This window comes from Hipposideros armiger, unplaced genomic scaffold (genome assembly GCF_001890085.2).
Source record: "Hipposideros armiger isolate ML-2016 unplaced genomic scaffold, ASM189008v1 scaffold_303, whole genome shotgun sequence".
Taxonomy (NCBI): Eukaryota; Metazoa; Chordata; class Mammalia; order Chiroptera; family Hipposideridae; genus Hipposideros; species Hipposideros armiger.
In genome coordinates, this window is record NW_017731653.1 from 596,906 (window position 1) to 613,997 (window position 17,092).

At 50.5% G+C, this 17,092-nt stretch overlaps 2 protein-coding genes across 4 annotated transcripts in view; both read right to left on the reverse strand.

Moving 5' to 3' along the window:
• Positions 1–295: 295 nt before the first annotated feature.
• On the reverse strand, positions 296–17,086 carry ITGB7 (integrin subunit beta 7). Of its 3 annotated transcripts, none has more exons than XM_019659725.1 (15): positions 15,675–17,086; positions 8,547–8,750; positions 6,739–6,940; positions 6,476–6,646; positions 5,528–5,769; positions 5,006–5,164; positions 4,624–4,719; positions 4,378–4,467; positions 3,199–3,345; positions 2,651–2,844; positions 2,089–2,312; positions 1,636–1,855; positions 1,285–1,493; positions 827–987; positions 296–615 (listed from the first exon to the last, which is right to left on the reverse strand). In XM_019659725.1, the coding sequence occupies exons 2-15, from the start codon at positions 8,745–8,747 to the stop codon at positions 535–537; spliced, it is 2,397 nt and encodes a 798-aa protein (XP_019515270.1). In that variant the 5' UTR covers positions 8,748–8,750; positions 15,675–17,086; the 3' UTR covers positions 296–534. The 3 variants fall into 3 exon arrangements, with proteins under 3 accessions (XP_019515270.1, XP_019515269.1, XP_019515271.1); XM_019659724.1 differs by lacking the exon at positions 15,675–17,086 and adding an exon at positions 13,596–15,602; XM_019659726.1 differs by lacking the exons at positions 296–615; positions 827–987; positions 15,675–17,086 and adding an exon at positions 13,596–15,607 and having other exon boundaries at positions 1,291–1,482.
• RARG (retinoic acid receptor gamma) overlaps positions 16,912–17,092 on the reverse strand; it is a 20,672-nt gene continuing 20,491 nt past the window's right edge. The window contains exon 10 of the mRNA XM_019659661.1: positions 16,912–17,085. Within this exon, the coding sequence (XP_019515206.1) occupies positions 16,912–17,085 (174 nt within the window). The remainder of the gene's footprint in view (positions 17,086–17,092) is intronic.

Sequence of the window (17,092 nt, forward strand, 5' to 3'; positions counted from 1 at the left end):
CCCTTCTCCACAGAGGAGCAACAAGTGGAAGTAAAAAGAGGGTATCAATTCTGAGTAAGGAAAAACCCTGCACAGCAGGACAGGTTAGGTACCAGCATATGCAGTGGATCTCAAAGTATGGTCTGTATTCCTCCATCAGCATTACCCTGGGAATTCACCAGCCCATCCCAGCCAGGTGCTTCCCAGGCAGCCACATATTCGCTCCCCTGCACATTCAAGCTTGAGAAACTTTCCCCGCCTTCAGGAGGTTTCACAGCCTATTATGGCCTTGGGGTAAAGCAAATGACAGCTGCAATCTGAAGTAAGACTCTTTTATTGTATATATGGATGGGGTAACCCCCACTCCTCGTGAGGTAGGGAAGCAAGGTTGCAGCAGAAAGGAACCCTCTCGGTGTCACTCAGAATGAAATAGGTGGTGACCACTCTTAGCAGTGGAGTAGTCGCCTACCAAGCTGTTACCTGATAGACCCTACCTCCCCAATTCCCACCATCCTCCCAGCGAGAAGAGCCCCAGAGTGAATATCTCTACACCCTTCAGCAAAGGGGACTCTCTGTCCCTCGAAAGTTGGGGTTGATGGTGGTCGTGATGGCACTTTTGTAGAGAGGATTGCTGTCCTGTGAAGAGAGGTTGGAAATGAGGAAAAGTCCCAGGACTCCACCTTTATCTAGTCCTAATAGCTAAACCTAGAATTTGAGCCAGACCCCAGGAGCTGATGGGAGTTAGCAGAAGGGTGGGACAGAGGAGGCACAGACTTAGGTGAGGGGGCAGGACAGAGGGTGGACTAGGAAAGCAAAGAGGACGCAGCACAGTGGGCAGTCTCCTCACCTGCTTCCAGTTGAGCTGCTGCTGCTCCTTCTCAAAGCGACTGTATTCTCGGCGGTCATAGATTTCCACTGAGAGCCGATAAGCCAGGACCAGCCCCAGTCCCACTGCCACAATGCCCCCCACGCAGCCTAGCACAATGGTCTGGGTGTAGTCTGCTCCCTCTATGGGGAAGAAACAACACACAGACTTCTAGGGGCTGGGGCATAGGGACTGATCAACATTTGCCCAAAGTGTGTGTGTGTGTGTGTAGCCCTACCCAGCCTCCCCAGCCCTGCCTATTATTAAAAACAAAGGGAACCCAGGGTCCAAGGTTATCCTCAGTGCTCAGAACCTTATCCACCTGGTCTATCACCTCCACTTTTGCCTGGATTCACAGCTCTGCTTTAACCCCTAGCCTGGTTTCCCACTAAACTTCCAGGGCTCGGTTTGGCATGTCCACAGCATCCCTGCCCACTTACTCTCTCGGGGTTTCACTCTCAGCGCAACCCTGCCTCCAGCTTCATCCTCCACCAGGAAGAATAACAAGTGATTGTCCAAGGTCCTCTCTTTGCACCAGCCGTCATCCAGGATAGGGGCCAAAGCCAGAGTCACGTTGGCATGGGCACAAGCCATGCTGCAATTGGTGGCCAGGGGACCAGTCCCAAAGGCTCCACACTCTGCACAGTCCCTGTCCAGGGGACTCCAGTAAGTTACTAGCTGGACAATTGTCACCCACACCACATGCAGGAAAGAGCAGGCAGGTGGCAGTGGCTCAGCGAGTCCCACTATGCCCCCTCCTCCCAAAATGCAAGACCTGAGACCTCCCTTACCTGTGTCTCTCGCATGGTGTCTTGCAACCTGGGCACTGATGACATAGGGCACCATAGTAGCCATCCAAGCACTGGCAGCGGTTGCATTTGCAGTGTCCATGCCCACTGCAAAGCTCACCCTCAGAACTGACACAGCCGTCCACGTCTCCACTGCACTCGCATGCTCTGCCCGTGCGGTTGGCGTGACAGTGACAAACTCCACATTGGCAGCGGCCAAAGCCTGGGACAGAGCCACACACAGTGACAACCATACTCCCTACACACAGTGGACATCACGGTACAAAGAGCTGACCTGTTCATGTGCATCAAATTCCTTCAAGTATTCTAGACACATGCTCTGACTCACACACCAGAATATTTGATACTTGCCCTTAGTGCCTTGTAGGTCCAGAGCCTAAATACCCTTGGGAGAGCCACTCAGACCCCACCCTTCTCCCAAAAGTCTCCAGGTACCTCCACAAAGGATGCCTTCATGTCGCTCACAGCTGGCATCATCACACTCGCACAGACGCCCGGAGCTCTGTCCACTGCAGCTGCAGCGTCCACACTGGCACTCTCCCTTCCCGCTGCATAGAGGCCCTGTCCCATTGGGGGCCCGGCACCCAGATTCCAGATCCAAGGAGGACAGCTCAGCCTCTGAGCACTCACAGAGCCGACCCAGGCGGCCAGGGACACAGCTGGGGGTGGGGAGGCAGGGGAGGCAGAGGGTGGGTCAGAAAGTTTGACTACCCCAGGATCCTCTAAACCCAAAAGCTCAGAAGAGTTGGCAATAGATGAATGGCTAAGGGGATGTGGAGTATAGTGAAGCACCAAGGAGTAGAAGAACAGAGGGAATCCTGCTGGAGGGGAAGGTCTCGGCATGTTTGAGAAGCTTCAGAATATGAAAATTGCAGTCTAGGAATGTATAGAAAAAAGTTGAGATGCCAGTGGGAGGATGGAAGGCAAAGGAGGAGGAATACAAGGGCTGGTCATTTGTGGGGAGACATATGGGTGAAGGGAAACAGGAGGCCCTCACCTGCACACCCCACACTGTAGGTCCCCCTGGCCGTCACTGCAGTGAGGAGCCTGGAACCAGGTGTCACTGCAGTTACAATCACACAGTGTGTGCAGCTCCACAGTCAGCTCTTCTGAGAAGCCAAGGGCTCGCAGCCTCAGAAGATGGGGCTTTGGGAGGCAGTCGGTAGCTTTGAGAGTAACCAAAAAATTTACCTGAGGACAGGATGGGTAGAAGTCAGACTAAGGACACACACACACACACACACACACACCCCACCCCCACTGATTAGGACCTTACTAAGGTCATGCACACACCGGTGTACACACACACACACACACACAAACCCACTGATTAGGACCTTACTACTTAGTAGATTAAAGGACAGGGTCATGCTAACACCTATCTCCTAGCAACACACTTGAGGAGCCACTCATCCTTCAGAAAGGATGGGTGGAGGACTACCCCATGCTTTACAGTGTTCTCCGCCTGCTCCCCATCTTTTCCTGCCTGCTTCATTTTCCCATTCCCACCCCCACTTCCTTCTGACTATCTTGGCTGGCTCTCACCGTCTGGTTGATTCGGACGTAGTTGCACTGGCCCCGGTTCCCAGCCTCACCATCCCTCTTCTCAGGACCCCCACACTGAGATTCATAAGAGATGTGAACCCCAGGAGGGAGCGGAGAGTGTTCAAGGGTCACAGTGGATGACAGGCTCTGTGGAAAGAGAGTAACAACGTAAAGGCAGGACTCCAACCCCACCTCATGCCCTTTCCAGCCCGTCCAAATTCTGCCAGAACCCTGCCCTCATCCCACCTGGGGCTCCTTCCATTCTGCCTAGTCAGGATGCATTTCTGAAGGAAGGCCCTGTGAGAACCTTGAGGTGAGTACACAGGGATCAAGAGGCCCCTCACAGCACTTCAGTGTAACTGCCATGAAGGCCTGCCAAAGGTGAGGGGTTGGCCAGGCGCTGTAAACGTGCAGTGCCTATGTTTTCAAACCCCAAATCAGGACATAGAACCTGTTTGCATACAAGGTCTAAAGGGCAGTTCTCCCACTTTGTCCTGGGAAATCTGATACTGTCTCAGATTTTCTCACCATGGGTTTAGGACATGGTTCCTGTCATTCCATAGACGCCTACAGTCTAGTTGCAGAGATAAGACCTAAACCCAAGAAACACTTGGGAATTTTTATGATTGTTCTCTATCTGTAAAAATTCTATAGTTCCTGTGAAGAATATCTGAATTGTTTATAAGTTTAATGAAAGTAGACTCCAGATGTCACATTCTTTGTGTACAGACTGACTAGGAGACAAATCCCAGCCCTTCCATCTGTTATCTGAGTGACCTTGAGCAAGTCACTTAGTCTCCTTGTGTCTGTATCCCCATCTCTAAACTAGAGATGGTTAACAGTTACCAAGCAGGGGTTTTAGTAGGGTTACATGAGATAGCAAACACTAGGTGCACTTAGGACAGTGCTTGGCATGTAATGAAAGCTCAGTGAGTATTTCTTTTGTTGCCCAGAGCAGGGCTCCATGCTCTACACAAATCAGACATTTGAGATTTATAAATATAAGAATGAGTGAGTAAATGAACTAATGACAGCCATATGCAAACTGCAGGCAGGAACTGTGGCGTGTTACCCACAAAGCGATTATTCCCTTTTAGTTCTGCCACCCCTCCTGAGGGCTCCTTCCCACCTTGCCCCAGTGCCCACCCTCACCATTCTTCCCCCACCCTGGCCCCTCACATTATAAGCGTCCATGATGAGCTGTACCACATTGTTGGAGTTCTCACTCAGCTCCCCCACTGCGGACTTAGGAATCAGCTTACTCAGCTCCTGAATTATGAGGAGTTTTGGAAATGGTGGATCACAACTCTAGGGAAATGGGTTTCTGGGGGTCTGGGAGGAGGGAATATGGTGGGAGGAGAATGGGTCTTTGAGGGACTTAAGGAAGGCTCAGTTAGGAGGGTCTGGCATTCAGGCAGCTCTCACCTGGTAGACAGGCAGTGTAGTACCGGTGACAGCAAAGATGGGCTGGATGTTTGCTGCAGAGAGAGCCTGGGCTAACTGACCCACAGAGGGGTAGTCCTGGAGCAGGGAGAGGGACAAGGTGAGCACCACAGGTCCCCCACCACACGAAAGGTGCCCTCAGCCCGGGGAAATCCAGGAACTATGGTTCCAGCAGCTACAGGAGCCTTGGAGGCTTAGCAAGGGAGGGAGGGGCTTGGGAGTGGGGTGACACGGGTTTCTGGCTGAGCAGTGGAAGCATGTGGCGAGAAGAAACTGGGGAAGATGGCAGGGCGGTTACAGTAAGGAGAAAGGCTGGAGGGTGGGGGTCAGGTGGAGAGGGTCGCAGGGAGGGCTGGGGACTCACAAACTCGGGGCTGCGACTGTAGAAGCCATTGCTGTCCAAGTGACAGTGCCCATCGCTGGGCATGAAAATGCCACCCAACTTCCCATCCCCAGCTGTGTGGAATGTGTCATCTGAAGTGAACACCAGCAGCCGGGACACATTTCTCCAGCCGATCTGCTCCTGGGGTGGAGTGGGAGGTAGGTTGTGCACCTGGACCCTTGAGCGGCCCCAGCCAGTGATGTGAGCCAAGGATTTGGCCAGCTTTGTTCTGAGTCTGTTTATCTATCCCCCCACCTCCAGTTCCCTGCTTCTCCACAGCCCCCAAAGCAGGGTTGCTGCTAGCGGAGGCCTTCTTATGAATTAGGAAAATATGCCTCTTCTTCAAGGTACTTGACTCCAATCTACTAGGAAATTGTCAAAATAAATATGCAAGCTGCAGTGACTATGATATGAACGGCACCCCCTAGAATTGTGCACAACCATAGGTGGCGGCCTTGGCCCCAAACAGTCCTTCGGATTCAAATCCCCATCCCACCTCCTCACCTGGCAGAGTGCAGCCTGCAGAATGGCATCAAAGCCACCTTCGGGCGAGTCCAGGTTGCCGGACACATTCTGGCGCCCCACCTCCCGCTCGAAGGCTTTAGCATCCCCAGTCAGGGACAGCACGTGATGAAAGCTGAAAGGTGGCTGGCACTGCTCCAGCCGGGTGGGACAGGGGTGGCGAAGCTTGGAGGGCACTGTACTCACGAAGGGCAGCACTGTTTTGTCCACGAAGGAGCCAAAGCCTGGGAGAGGGAGGGCATGAAAACTGTGCCAGGAGTCGCTGGGCAGCAGCAGGCTGGAGGGGCTACTGCTGAGGACTAGGAAGGGAGGAGTCCATGGGAGGTGGCGGCTGGGGGGTGATCCTCGAGGAGGTCATGGGAGCCAGGTGCTCCTAGAGTGCAGGGACCCAGTACCTGGCAGGGGCAACGGGCCGAGACCACCGGTTCGAGGGAGTGGGGGACTGAGGAGGTTAAGAGGAGGACACAATAAGGGTCAGGCAGGGGTTTCCTAAGGCTGAGGAAGAAGGTGGGGGTGTAAGGTGTGGTAGCAGCATGAGGCAAAGGAGGGTATCGAGAACCCAGAAGAGATGAGTGCAGAATGTGCCGCCAGGGACAGTGGCATTTAGATCTTGTCCTAGAGACACAGGGCTGACAGTGGCATCAGGGCGGTATCCGGGTTGGTAGGTCCAGGGCACTGTCTGACCCCTGGGAGCTGTCTGAGCCGTCTCTCCTGTTACCACTCCTGTAAAATGTGGTCCTACTGGACAGTCTCTTAAATCCCCTCCAGCTCTGACCTAGAAGATGGATGTTTTTGGGGAGAGAGATCAGCAACCTGTGGCCTGTTAAAAACTGAGAGAGGGCAGGTGGGGCCCTTGTGTTGGCAGAGGCGAAGGCGGTGATTGAAGTTAGAGGCAGAGGGCTGGCAGGTGCTGGGCGGCGCTCCACTCACCTATGCGCACTGAATGGGTGACCTCCTGCAGTCGCACCAGTAGGGCGTGCCCAAGCTGGCGCACGAACTCCAGGTCGTCCTTCATGGAGTAGCTCAGGTCCATAAGGTAGTAGAGGTCCACAGGGTATCCCTCAGCACGGAGGAAGCGGACCCGGAGCTGCTGGGGCTCCCCTGGGGTGGCAGGGGTCGGGGCAGCGGAGGGTCAGCAGGGCGTGTCGGTTCCCGCCCAGACCTCTGCCCCGACCCCTCCGCCTGTCACTCACCGGGCCGCAGCGTGACTCGCACCCTCTGCGGCGCCAGCTGGGTGGCCCCCTCGCCTCGGTCGCCCTGGCTGAGCGGCTCATCCTGCAGCACCTCCTGCAGACCACGGGGCTCCTCCAGCTCCCACGGCGGGCAGCCCCGAGCCAGCAGCTCCTCTCGCCGGGCGCAGCGCCGCGCCTCAGCCTCCCCGGCTGCCGTGAAGTTCTATGCCGCAAGAGGAGGTGCATCGGCACCCTAGTCCCAGCCAGCAATCCCAGCCACTTCTAACCCCTCCCCTCTCAGGCAACTCCCTGAGACCCTCCGATTCCCTCCCCTCCCCTTCCACAGCTACCCTTGAACCCCGACCCTTTCTTCCTTGTCAAAGCCACATCCTATAACACCGCTTTTCTCCCTTATCTCTACTTCCTCCCCTTTACCCAGCTGCCTACCCTTACACTCCCACTAGGGCCTTAGACTTCCTGTTGAGACTCTCAGGGACCTCACTACCGCACAAACAAACAAACAAAAAACACAAAGAGCCTGCCTGGCCTCCTAGTCCAACCACCCCTTGATGCTCAGGCTGAAATGGGAAGGGGATCAAGCTAAGACCCACAGTTCCTGGGAAGGGAAAGAATAGGGACAGAAAAGGAGACCCCTTCCCCCCAATATGTCTGGTACCCCTGGGACTGGCTGGGAAGCCGCAGAGGAAGGAAATGGTTAGAGTGATTTCTCAGCTGGCCTAGGTGCCAGCCTATGGTCTAGGGAATTGGAGAAGGCAGACATATACTCGACTGTCCCAAGAGACTCCACCTGGTACCTCTGCTCTCTGCCTCCTGTAGACTGAGTCTTCACTTCCAGCCCTCCCAGACTCACTATGTGCCTTTCTCCTGGGAGTGCTTAGCCTCTGTAGCTCTGCCTCCTAGTGAGTTTGCCCTCATCCCTTATATAACTCTCCATCGTCCTGTGAGAGGCATCCCCAGCTCAGGCACCTCTATGCTCTGCCACTCCATGAGCCCTGTCTCCTTTAAGGCATAAACAAAGAATAGCCTTAATTTTGGGCCACTAAGGTAGCTCAAGCCTTTCACCCAAAGCCCACAGGCTTCTAACTCCTTCCCTTCTACCCTCTCAGTCACAGGCTACGTACCCCTGCCAGCCCCCAACACAGACTCAGAAACCCAAACACACACTTTCTGCTATGGATTAACCCTCAGTGTGATGGTATTTGGAGATAGGGCCTCCGGAAGAAATCAGGGTTAGATGAGGCCATGAGGGTAGAATCCTCATGATGGGATTAGTGCTCTAATGAGAAGAGACACCAGTGGGCTTATCTGCAGCCCATCTACAAGCCAGGAAGAGCAGCTCACCAGGAACTGAATCTGCCAACCCCTTGACCTTGGACTTCCCAGCCTCCAGAACTACCAGAAATAAATTCCTATAGCTTTAGCCACCCAGTCTATAGTATTTTGTTATGGCAGTCCAAGCTGACAAACTTTCTCATATATGTACATGCAAAATAGGTTCCTCTACGGATACACAAGCATGTGTTCCAACAAGAACATACTTCCTCCAAAATCAGTCGCAAGTCTTGTCCATATATACACAAATACACAGATACAGACATAAACACACATGCACTGGGACCTAGCATGCATGTTTATGCACACATGCAAACACAGTCACACACAGGAGTCCTATGTGCAGCACAAACTTAATCATACACAGGACTACAGAGTACACCCAGAAAAATCACACATGTGCCCATACAATCACACACATATCCAGGCTGCACATACACCTACACATGGCTCATTGGCCATGGGCCCATTTTTACCAGTTGCTTGCACCATGCACAGCTTGGATGTGAGAGGATGCACTTCTGGCAGGAGGGGGCTGGCTGGCAGGACCCTGGCAGGGTCAGATCAGGATCCCCCCATTCTGTGGCCTCCCCTGGAGATGAGATCTTGGTGTCCAACTCACTTTCACTTCTGCTCAGGACCAGCAGGAAAACAAGGGCCACTGACAAAGCCACCATGGTCTATAATAGGGTATAAAGGGGGACACATGGGTCGTCAGAGAGGGACCCCCCCCAAGTTCTCAGTCCTCTAAACTTAGTCTGTGGTTGTCACTCTCAAAACTCTACTCCAATTTTTTATCTCCCCTCATAGTTTCACTTCCCTCTGTGGATTCAGCAGTTTCTTCAAAATCGTGGGAAGGGGCAAGTACCAGGCCATGGTAGGGGGCCTTGGAGAAGACCCATCCCTCCTGTGTGCAGACTTCAAGAGGCCAGGGTAGGCAAAACGGCCTAACCAAGAGTCTGGGCACTGGGCCTGGAGGCACTAAGGTCTACACACAGGTCTGTTCACCAAGATTCCCAGTCATAGAGGAAATAGAACAATATGGGAAACAGACCAGGTTCTGGTCCTGCCTTTGTCACTCACTGGCTGTGTGGTAAGTCAGACTTTCTCTTTGGGTCTTAGTTTCCACATCTGTAAAGTGAGGGCATTGAATAACCTGACAGCTCTTACAGCTCTTACAATCTTGGATTCTATATAAGGGAAGAGGATCAGAGGCTCTAAATAAGGGGGAGAAGTCAGAGAGTAGGAAAGAGAAGCAAGAAAGCTGGAGCAGATGAGGGAGTGTGTGAAAGAGGCAGGGAAGGATAGCTGTACTTGATGGACATGGTAGCAAAAGGAATAGATTAAACCATAAGAAGAACTTTCTAAAGGTCTGGGATAACTGAGGAAAGAAGGCCAGAGGTTGTAAATTTTTTCTTTTCCTCTACTTTGTGCAAAGGGAATCTAGAGTAGAAAAAGAGCCAGTCATTCCAAGAAGGCAGTCATTCCAATTCCTGTGACCTCTGGAGAAGACCAGGCAAATTTCTGATTTTTCAAAACTTACTAATTAAAATTTAAATAGTCAATTCATTACCATGCTTCAAAAATTAAAAAGTGAAATCCCAATGGCCTTTTTCACAGAAATGGTAAGCTGATCCTAAAATTCATATGGAATTGTCTAAATAGCCAAAATGATCTTGAAAAAGAATGAAGTAGGGGGACTCACACTTTCTAATTTCACAACTTACTACAAAGGCCACAGTCATCAAGACAGTGTGGTGCTGGCATAATGATAGGCATATAGATCCATGGAATATAATTGAGAGTCCAGAAATAAATGCATCCATTTATAGCCAGTTGATATTCGACAAATGTGCCATACCACTCAATAAGGAAAGAATAGTCTTCAACAAATGTTGCTGGGAACAACAAATGTTCCATATGTAAAAGAATGAAGTTGGACTCCTACCTCACAACGTATACAAAAATTAACTGAAAATGGATCTAAGACCTAAGTGTAAAGTGCTTAAACCATAAACTCATAAAAGAAAATATAGGGGTAAATCTTCATAGTTCTGGACTTGACAATGGATTCTTAGCTATGACATCAAAAGCACAAGCAATAAAAATAAAAATAGATAAACTGGACTTCATCAAAATTTAAAACTTTTGAGTATCAAAGGACAATATCAAGAGAGTGAAAAGACAGACCACAGAATAGGAGAAAATATTTGCAAATCATATATCTGATAAGTATCCAGAACATATAAAGAACTCTTACAAGTCAGCAACAAAAAGACAACCCAAATTTAGAATGGGCAAAGGACTTACATAGACATTTCTTCAATGCAGATAGATAAATGGCCAACAAGCATGTAAAAAGATGTTCAACACCATTAGTTATCAGGGAAATGAAAATAAAAACCACAATGAGATACCACTTCATACCTAGTAGGATGGCTATAATAAAAAAAGAAAGAAAAATAAGTGTTGATGAGGATATGAAGAAAATGGAACTTTCATTGTTGCTGGTGGGAATGTAAAATGGTACATCCACTGTGCAAAACAGTTTGGTGATTGTTCAGTAAGTTAAAGCATAGAATTACCCTATGACTTGACAATTTCACTCCTAGGTATATTCCTAAAAGAACTGAAATCAGGTGTTTAAACAAAAACGTGTCCATGAGTGTTCATAGCAGTAGTACTGACAATAGCTAAAAGGTGGAAACAACCCAATGTCCATCACCTGATGAATGGATAAACAAAAGGTGGCATATCCATACAATGAAATATTATTTGGCCATAAAAAAGAATGAAGCACTGATACATGCGACCTCATCAATGGACCTTGAAAGCATTATACTGCATGAACAAAACCAGTCATAAAAGACTACATATTGTATGATTCCATTTATATGAAATAGCCCCACTAGAGCAGGGGTCAGCAAACTTTTGCGATGGAAGAGCCGCCAGGGGTCTGCAAACTGCGGCTCGAGAGCCACATGTGGCTCTTTGGGTATGTACATGTGGCTCTGAAGTAAAATTGAAAATGAAAATAAAACTATCATAGTTTCATTTATAAAATTTTTAAAGGATATTATTCACATAATGGTGATTATGTAAAAATATATTTATGGCTCTCGAATAATTTTTAAATTGTTGTGAGGGACAGGATTGGCTCTTCCAGGGGTTGGCAACTTTTGAGATGGAACATACCCAAAGAGCCGCATGTGGCTCGCGAGCTGCAGTTTGCAGACCCATGCACTAGACAAAGACATAGAGACAGAAAGTAGATTAGTGGTTGCCAGAGGGCTGGGGAGGAGGGAAGGATGGGGAATGACAGCTTAATGGGCAGTTTCCTTTTGGGGTGAAGAAAAAGTTCTGGAACTCGATAGTGTTTATGGTTGCATGGCATTGTGAATGTACTTAATGCCACCAAACTGTGCACTTAAAAATGGTTAAAATGATCATTTTTATGTGTATTTTACCACAATAAAAAGTTAAATAAGAAGGTGAGAAATCTTCCATTCCTATCCCCCATCAACCCTAAGTTTCTACCCACTCCAAATAATCAGCATTTATTATCTTTTGTTGCCTATAGTCTTCCTAGAGATTGTTTTATGTACATACAAACTAATATGACCATATACATGCTCTTTAAATGGTAGAATTCTACAAATAGTAGAATACACACAGTTCTGCATCTTACTTTTTTTTTTTAACTACTTTTCTTGGAGATCCTCCTGCCCAAGAAAATAAAGAAATTCCTTGTTCATTTTTACAACCATATAGTTTTCCATTGCATGGATATATCATAGTGTAGTTAGTCTCTTATGACAGGGATTTATTTTTTATTCATGCATTTTTTTATGGGGATTTAAATTGTTTCTACTTATTCACTATTGTAAATAATGCTGCAGTGAAAATTCACATATTTGTCATTTCACATGTGTGCAAGTGAATCTAGGATAAATCCCTGGTAGAGGATTAGTAGGGTCAATAAATAGGTGTCATTTATAATGTTGGTGAGTATTGCCAACATCACCTCCTTAGAGACCATGCCAGTTTACATCCCAATTAATGGTATATGAGAAAGGCCCATTAACCCCTTGTCGTGAAGCATCTGCCTCCTCCTCAGCCTAGACTCAAATCCAGATGTTCTGCACAGAGTGTGGGAAAGGGGTGGGGTGCCAAGTTGTTGACAGCCCCTGTCTTGCTTCCTACCACCTGTGTGATCTTAGGCATAGAATGTGTATGTAACGGACGCTCCACCCTCTATTGAGAGACCAGCCCAGGGCTCAGCCTCAGTGCAATAGCTCTGCTTGCTCTGCACCCCTGTGGTCAGGGATGGTGCAGCTCAAAGCCCACTTTTGACTCATTCCCTCACAGGTGGGGCCCCCATGCTACAGTGGTTTCCCAGATAGAACAAACCCAGATAACTCAAGCCCCACTCATCTCCCCTTAAGGAGGTTTCTGGGACTCGGGGACAGCCCACTCCAATCCCCATCTCCCAATTCCCCTCTCTTCCTGGCTCTATCCTCCTTGGGGATACATGACCTGCCACTTGCTTGTCTTAATTTGACTCTCTCTCCCCTCCCTAATCAAAAATTGATTAACATCTCCCTGCTGCTTTTCTCTTCTCCACTTCTTCACAGTTCTTTGTTTTGCTTCTTTTTTCTCTCTGATCCTAACCATAGAATGGCAGAATCTTCCACTTCAGTCCCTTCTTTTTACAAATAGAAACCTGAATCCCAGAGTGGTTGACTTGCCCAAGATCACACACTGTATTAGGGGCAGAACAGAGACTGAGACAGGTCAGGCCCCATGGTTGCTTTGTTCCTTTCCTCTCCTCCAACCCAGGCACCATCAACATCCAAAGTTGTGCCTTTGCCCACTAGCCCCAATGGGCTCTACCTAATCCCCTTTCTCTGTTCTTGGGGGACTTCTTCATCTTTCCTTCTCTCCCTACATGGTCGTCCCACTTGCCTGGACTCAATTCTGACCCCAATACACACCCTACTGTTCCCTCAGCAGCTGAGAAACAGAGCGTCTTCCCAAGTCAAGCAGAATCCTCTGCTGTCCAGTTGGAGTCACAAGGAGGAAACAGAACCAGGCCACTGGACCACAGTCTCCCAGGAGTGTGGGATCTGTGGCCAAGCTGCCAAATGGAAGGAGGTCTGCACTGAGCACAAGGCATTAGAGAACAGGAGAGTAATTAGAGGGCTGGGGAGTAATACTGGGAGAACCCTACCTTGGCATAATCCTTTGCACATGGCAGGCACTCAGATGGTAGCACTCATACATTCCCCCACCTTCTTTTCCTCCCTCCAGCCCCATTCTTGGGAAACTGATGCAAGAGAGAGAGGTTGGGAGAGGGAGAGCTTGTACAACAAGACAGGGGATCTTAGGAAAGCAGAAAGGAGTTTTGAGCCTTTCACAAGTTTCAGCTGAAACCTGGGTGTCAGGACCCTCTTCCCGGGAGGTTGGGACCAGGTGGGGCCTGGACCAGTAAGGAGAGGCAGGAGGGCTGGCGCCCTGGTACTCACAGGTGCCAGCAGAGCAGCCTTTCCTCCAGCGGCAGCGGCAGCCTTTGTGTACTGATCTGGGAGGCTGCAGAGGAGGAAGTGACACGCCCCGGGGTGGGGGAGACTTTGGGGTGGTGGGGGTAACTGATTGGAAAGTGGGGCAGATAGGGGTGGAACTGGGCCAAGGGAGGTGACTATACGGTGATCTACAAGAAAGCAAGGAAGCTCATCTATTGAGCACCAAATAGGTGCTGGGTGTATCCTGATGTTATAATTAATCCTCACAAAAAACCTCATGACATAGGTGTTAATATTTGCTCAGCCCCCGAGTTTTACAGATGTTGAGGTTTAGAGGAAAGAAGTAAAAATGTTGCCCCAGGTCACATAGCTAGTAACTGGCTGGTCTGGGATTTAAATCTAGGTCTGCCTGCCTCCCAAGTTGACCATCTCTCCACTTCCTCACATAGGAACATAATAGGAAGAAATATGGAGGCAGTAAGTACTATAAGGGGGAAATTAGTGACTATTGTCCATTTTGAAAACCCAGTGTCCACAGTATCGTAGTAGGTGCTTAACTACATGGGCTCTGGAGCCAAACTGCCCAAATTTAAATCCTGGCTCTATCACTTACTAATAGTGGGACCTTCAGTAAGTTACTTACCCTTCCTGTGGCTGTTTTCTCACCTGTCAAGTAGAACTCACAGGATTGTTGTGAGAATTAAATAATTCATGCAACTGCTTAGAAGAGAACCTGGCACATACTAAGGGCTTGATGAGAGAATCAGTGGATGAGAAGTAATGGGGGTGAAAGTGGAGAGGCTTTGAGAAATTCAAGGTAGGTCCAGACAGCTGGGAAGTTGGAGAAAGACACAAAGCATGAGGCTGGGGGCCAAGGAGCCAAGACAGAAGTAGAGCCTGGGAAAGGGGTTGAGGAGGCCACCTGGGAGAAGCAGAGACGTCAGGGTGGCAGCTGGAGCTGGGGCAAGGATGAAACCTGTAGGAAAGATGGGGTTGTAGAAAATATTCGCCCCCGGCCCACACTTGACCACAGGGAACTCTGAGAAGGAAGTGGACCTGCTCTGTGTTCATAGGTCCATCTCCTCTACCAGGAGTGGCACTCCTTGCAGGCAGGACTGCCTGAAGCCACAGCACCTAGCCAAGTGCCCATCTGAGAGCAGGTGCTCAGTAAATGGCAAATGGATTGTAGGAGTATAGCTCCTGGGAGGAGCAACTGGGGAGAAGGGGTTCCTTCTCTGAGTGGGCTTCAGATGGCCTCAGGTTATGGGACTTTTTACCCTTCCCCCACTATCAGAGGTTACTATGGCAATGACCTCTACTGTGGTTTCCTCTAGAGCTTCTTTCACTTTCTTCTTCTGCTTTTCCCTACTCTTCTCTCCTCCCCTACTGCCACATCCTCAACCTCTCTCTCCCATACGCACAGGTCATGGGTGAAGAAAGCCAGGAACAAGGTAGGCTAGGCACTGTCCCAGGGAAGAAGGTGGATCAATGTGGGGGGACGGCGTGTGTGTGTGTGTGTGTGTGTGTGTGTGTGTGTGTGTGTGTGTGTGTGTGTGATATTGACGGGGCATCACAGAGGGCAAGGGGAAGATGAGTACAGGGCACAGTGGTAGGCAGAGACGAAGGCAGTGGGACATGTAGGGGCAAGGAGAGAGATTTGGACAGAAGGTAACAGTGGGGTAATGGAGGCTGAGTGGAGGTCACGGAGTGAAGAGAGTAGGGTCAGAAGGAACAGAGTGAGTGACTCATAGATGAGAGTGGGAGAGCTCATGGAGTGAAGAGTTGTTATAAAACAGAAATACTGTAACTTAGATACAGGCCATGGGCCTTTTCTTCTGGGCCAGAGACCCTCATGAGAACCAAATGAAACTTCAATGAACCCCCTCCCCAGAGAAGGGCAGAGATACGCATATACAAAACTGGGGGTAGGGACAGCTTAAAGACCTCTGAGGCCCATTCCCACCTTCCCAGACATATAAGTCCACAGAGTTGATATAAGAACCCACTAGTAGCTATGGGATGCCCAGACACTCAGGACTCCCTTTCTCCCCACCCTACCAACCCTTCATCCAGACACATTACATCCTATTTCCATGGTTCCCCGAGAAGGCTGCAAAATCCAGTAGATTAGGAGCTCCCCTTCTCACCCAGGTCCTCTCCAGGTCAGCTGGTCCTTCCCCCACTACAGTCTCCTCCTCCTCAAAGGAGCCACATCCCGTGAGTTTCCATCACTTTATTTTGCAAAAATAGAAAACTCAGCAATATGCGATACAGCGGGGTGGGGGGGAGATGTAAACAGAGGGGAGGGACAGCACCCTGACCCCCCAGAGAAAAAGGGGAGCCAGTGGGAATCTTATTTGGCAACTAAATACAAACTGGGGATTGAAGGAAGAAGGGAGGGGTCACAGGGGCCCTGGGCTCCCCCTCCCAAGACCCCTAGAGGAAGGGGTCAATTCCAGGGTGTAAACAAAAGCTAATAAATAAATAGAGGCTTCCTCTGGGTCAGGGCGGGATCAGCTAAGCAGCACCCACCCCCCTCTCCCTGGGCCAAGCTGCTCTGGGGGTCAGGGGGGAAGGCACTAGGGAGAGAGGGGTCCCCTGGCCCCTCTGTAGTGTAGGAGGGTCCCTGCCCCGGTGGCTGAGATGGGGGGCAGAGGGAGCCCAAGGCACATGACAGGGCAGGGGAGGGGCTTATAACGGAGGGCACAAGGTAAACTCTGGGCTCAAGCAAAGAGGTGCAGAATGGACCTGCATCTGTCCCTTTCACCCTCTGGTCCCCACAGAAATGCAGGGCCCAGCCTGCCCCCCACCCCCAGTCTGGAGCAAGGATGGGGCACAGAGGGCAGCGTGCACCCAGCAGGTGCATTACGCAGCATTAGGCACCAAGGGCAAGGGCAAGGGGGTGGGCTCAGCCCTCCCCTTATGCCCCCCTTTTGGTCTCTAGTGTTCCTGTTTGCTCCCAGAGGCCTAAGCACCTGGCAGAGGAAGAGGCTGTGGAATGGCGGGTTCCTCCTCCTGCCTGGGGGAGCCTGGGACCCTGGTGTCTGAGGGGCAGTGCTGAGATTTTAGAATCCAAACCCAGGCTCACCCCTCTGCCCTCTCTACTGGTGGGAGCAGGGCAGGCCCCCGAGACTAGAGAGGGAGTCAGTTAGAGCAGGAAGGGGCTGAACACAGAGGCACCCCTGGAAACTTTGGCAAAAACAAGGAGCTCATTGGAAGGGGTGGGGAAAGGGCAGAGCAGGTCCTCCCCCAGTCACTGGTGGTGTCTGGGAGATGGTCAGTCTGCTGCCTGGAGCCCCAACCCCCACGTCAGGGGAAGTCAGGGGCCCTGGTCAGGCTGGGGGCTTCGGCCCCCTTTTCCCTGACCCCCAGGAACCTCATCCTCGCTAGGGGCCTTAGGGTGGGGACCAGTCTGCGAGGAGTCGTCCTCAAACATTTCAGGGTTCTCCAGCATCTCTCGGATCAGGGGAGGCATCGGGCCTGGAATCTCCATCTTCAGG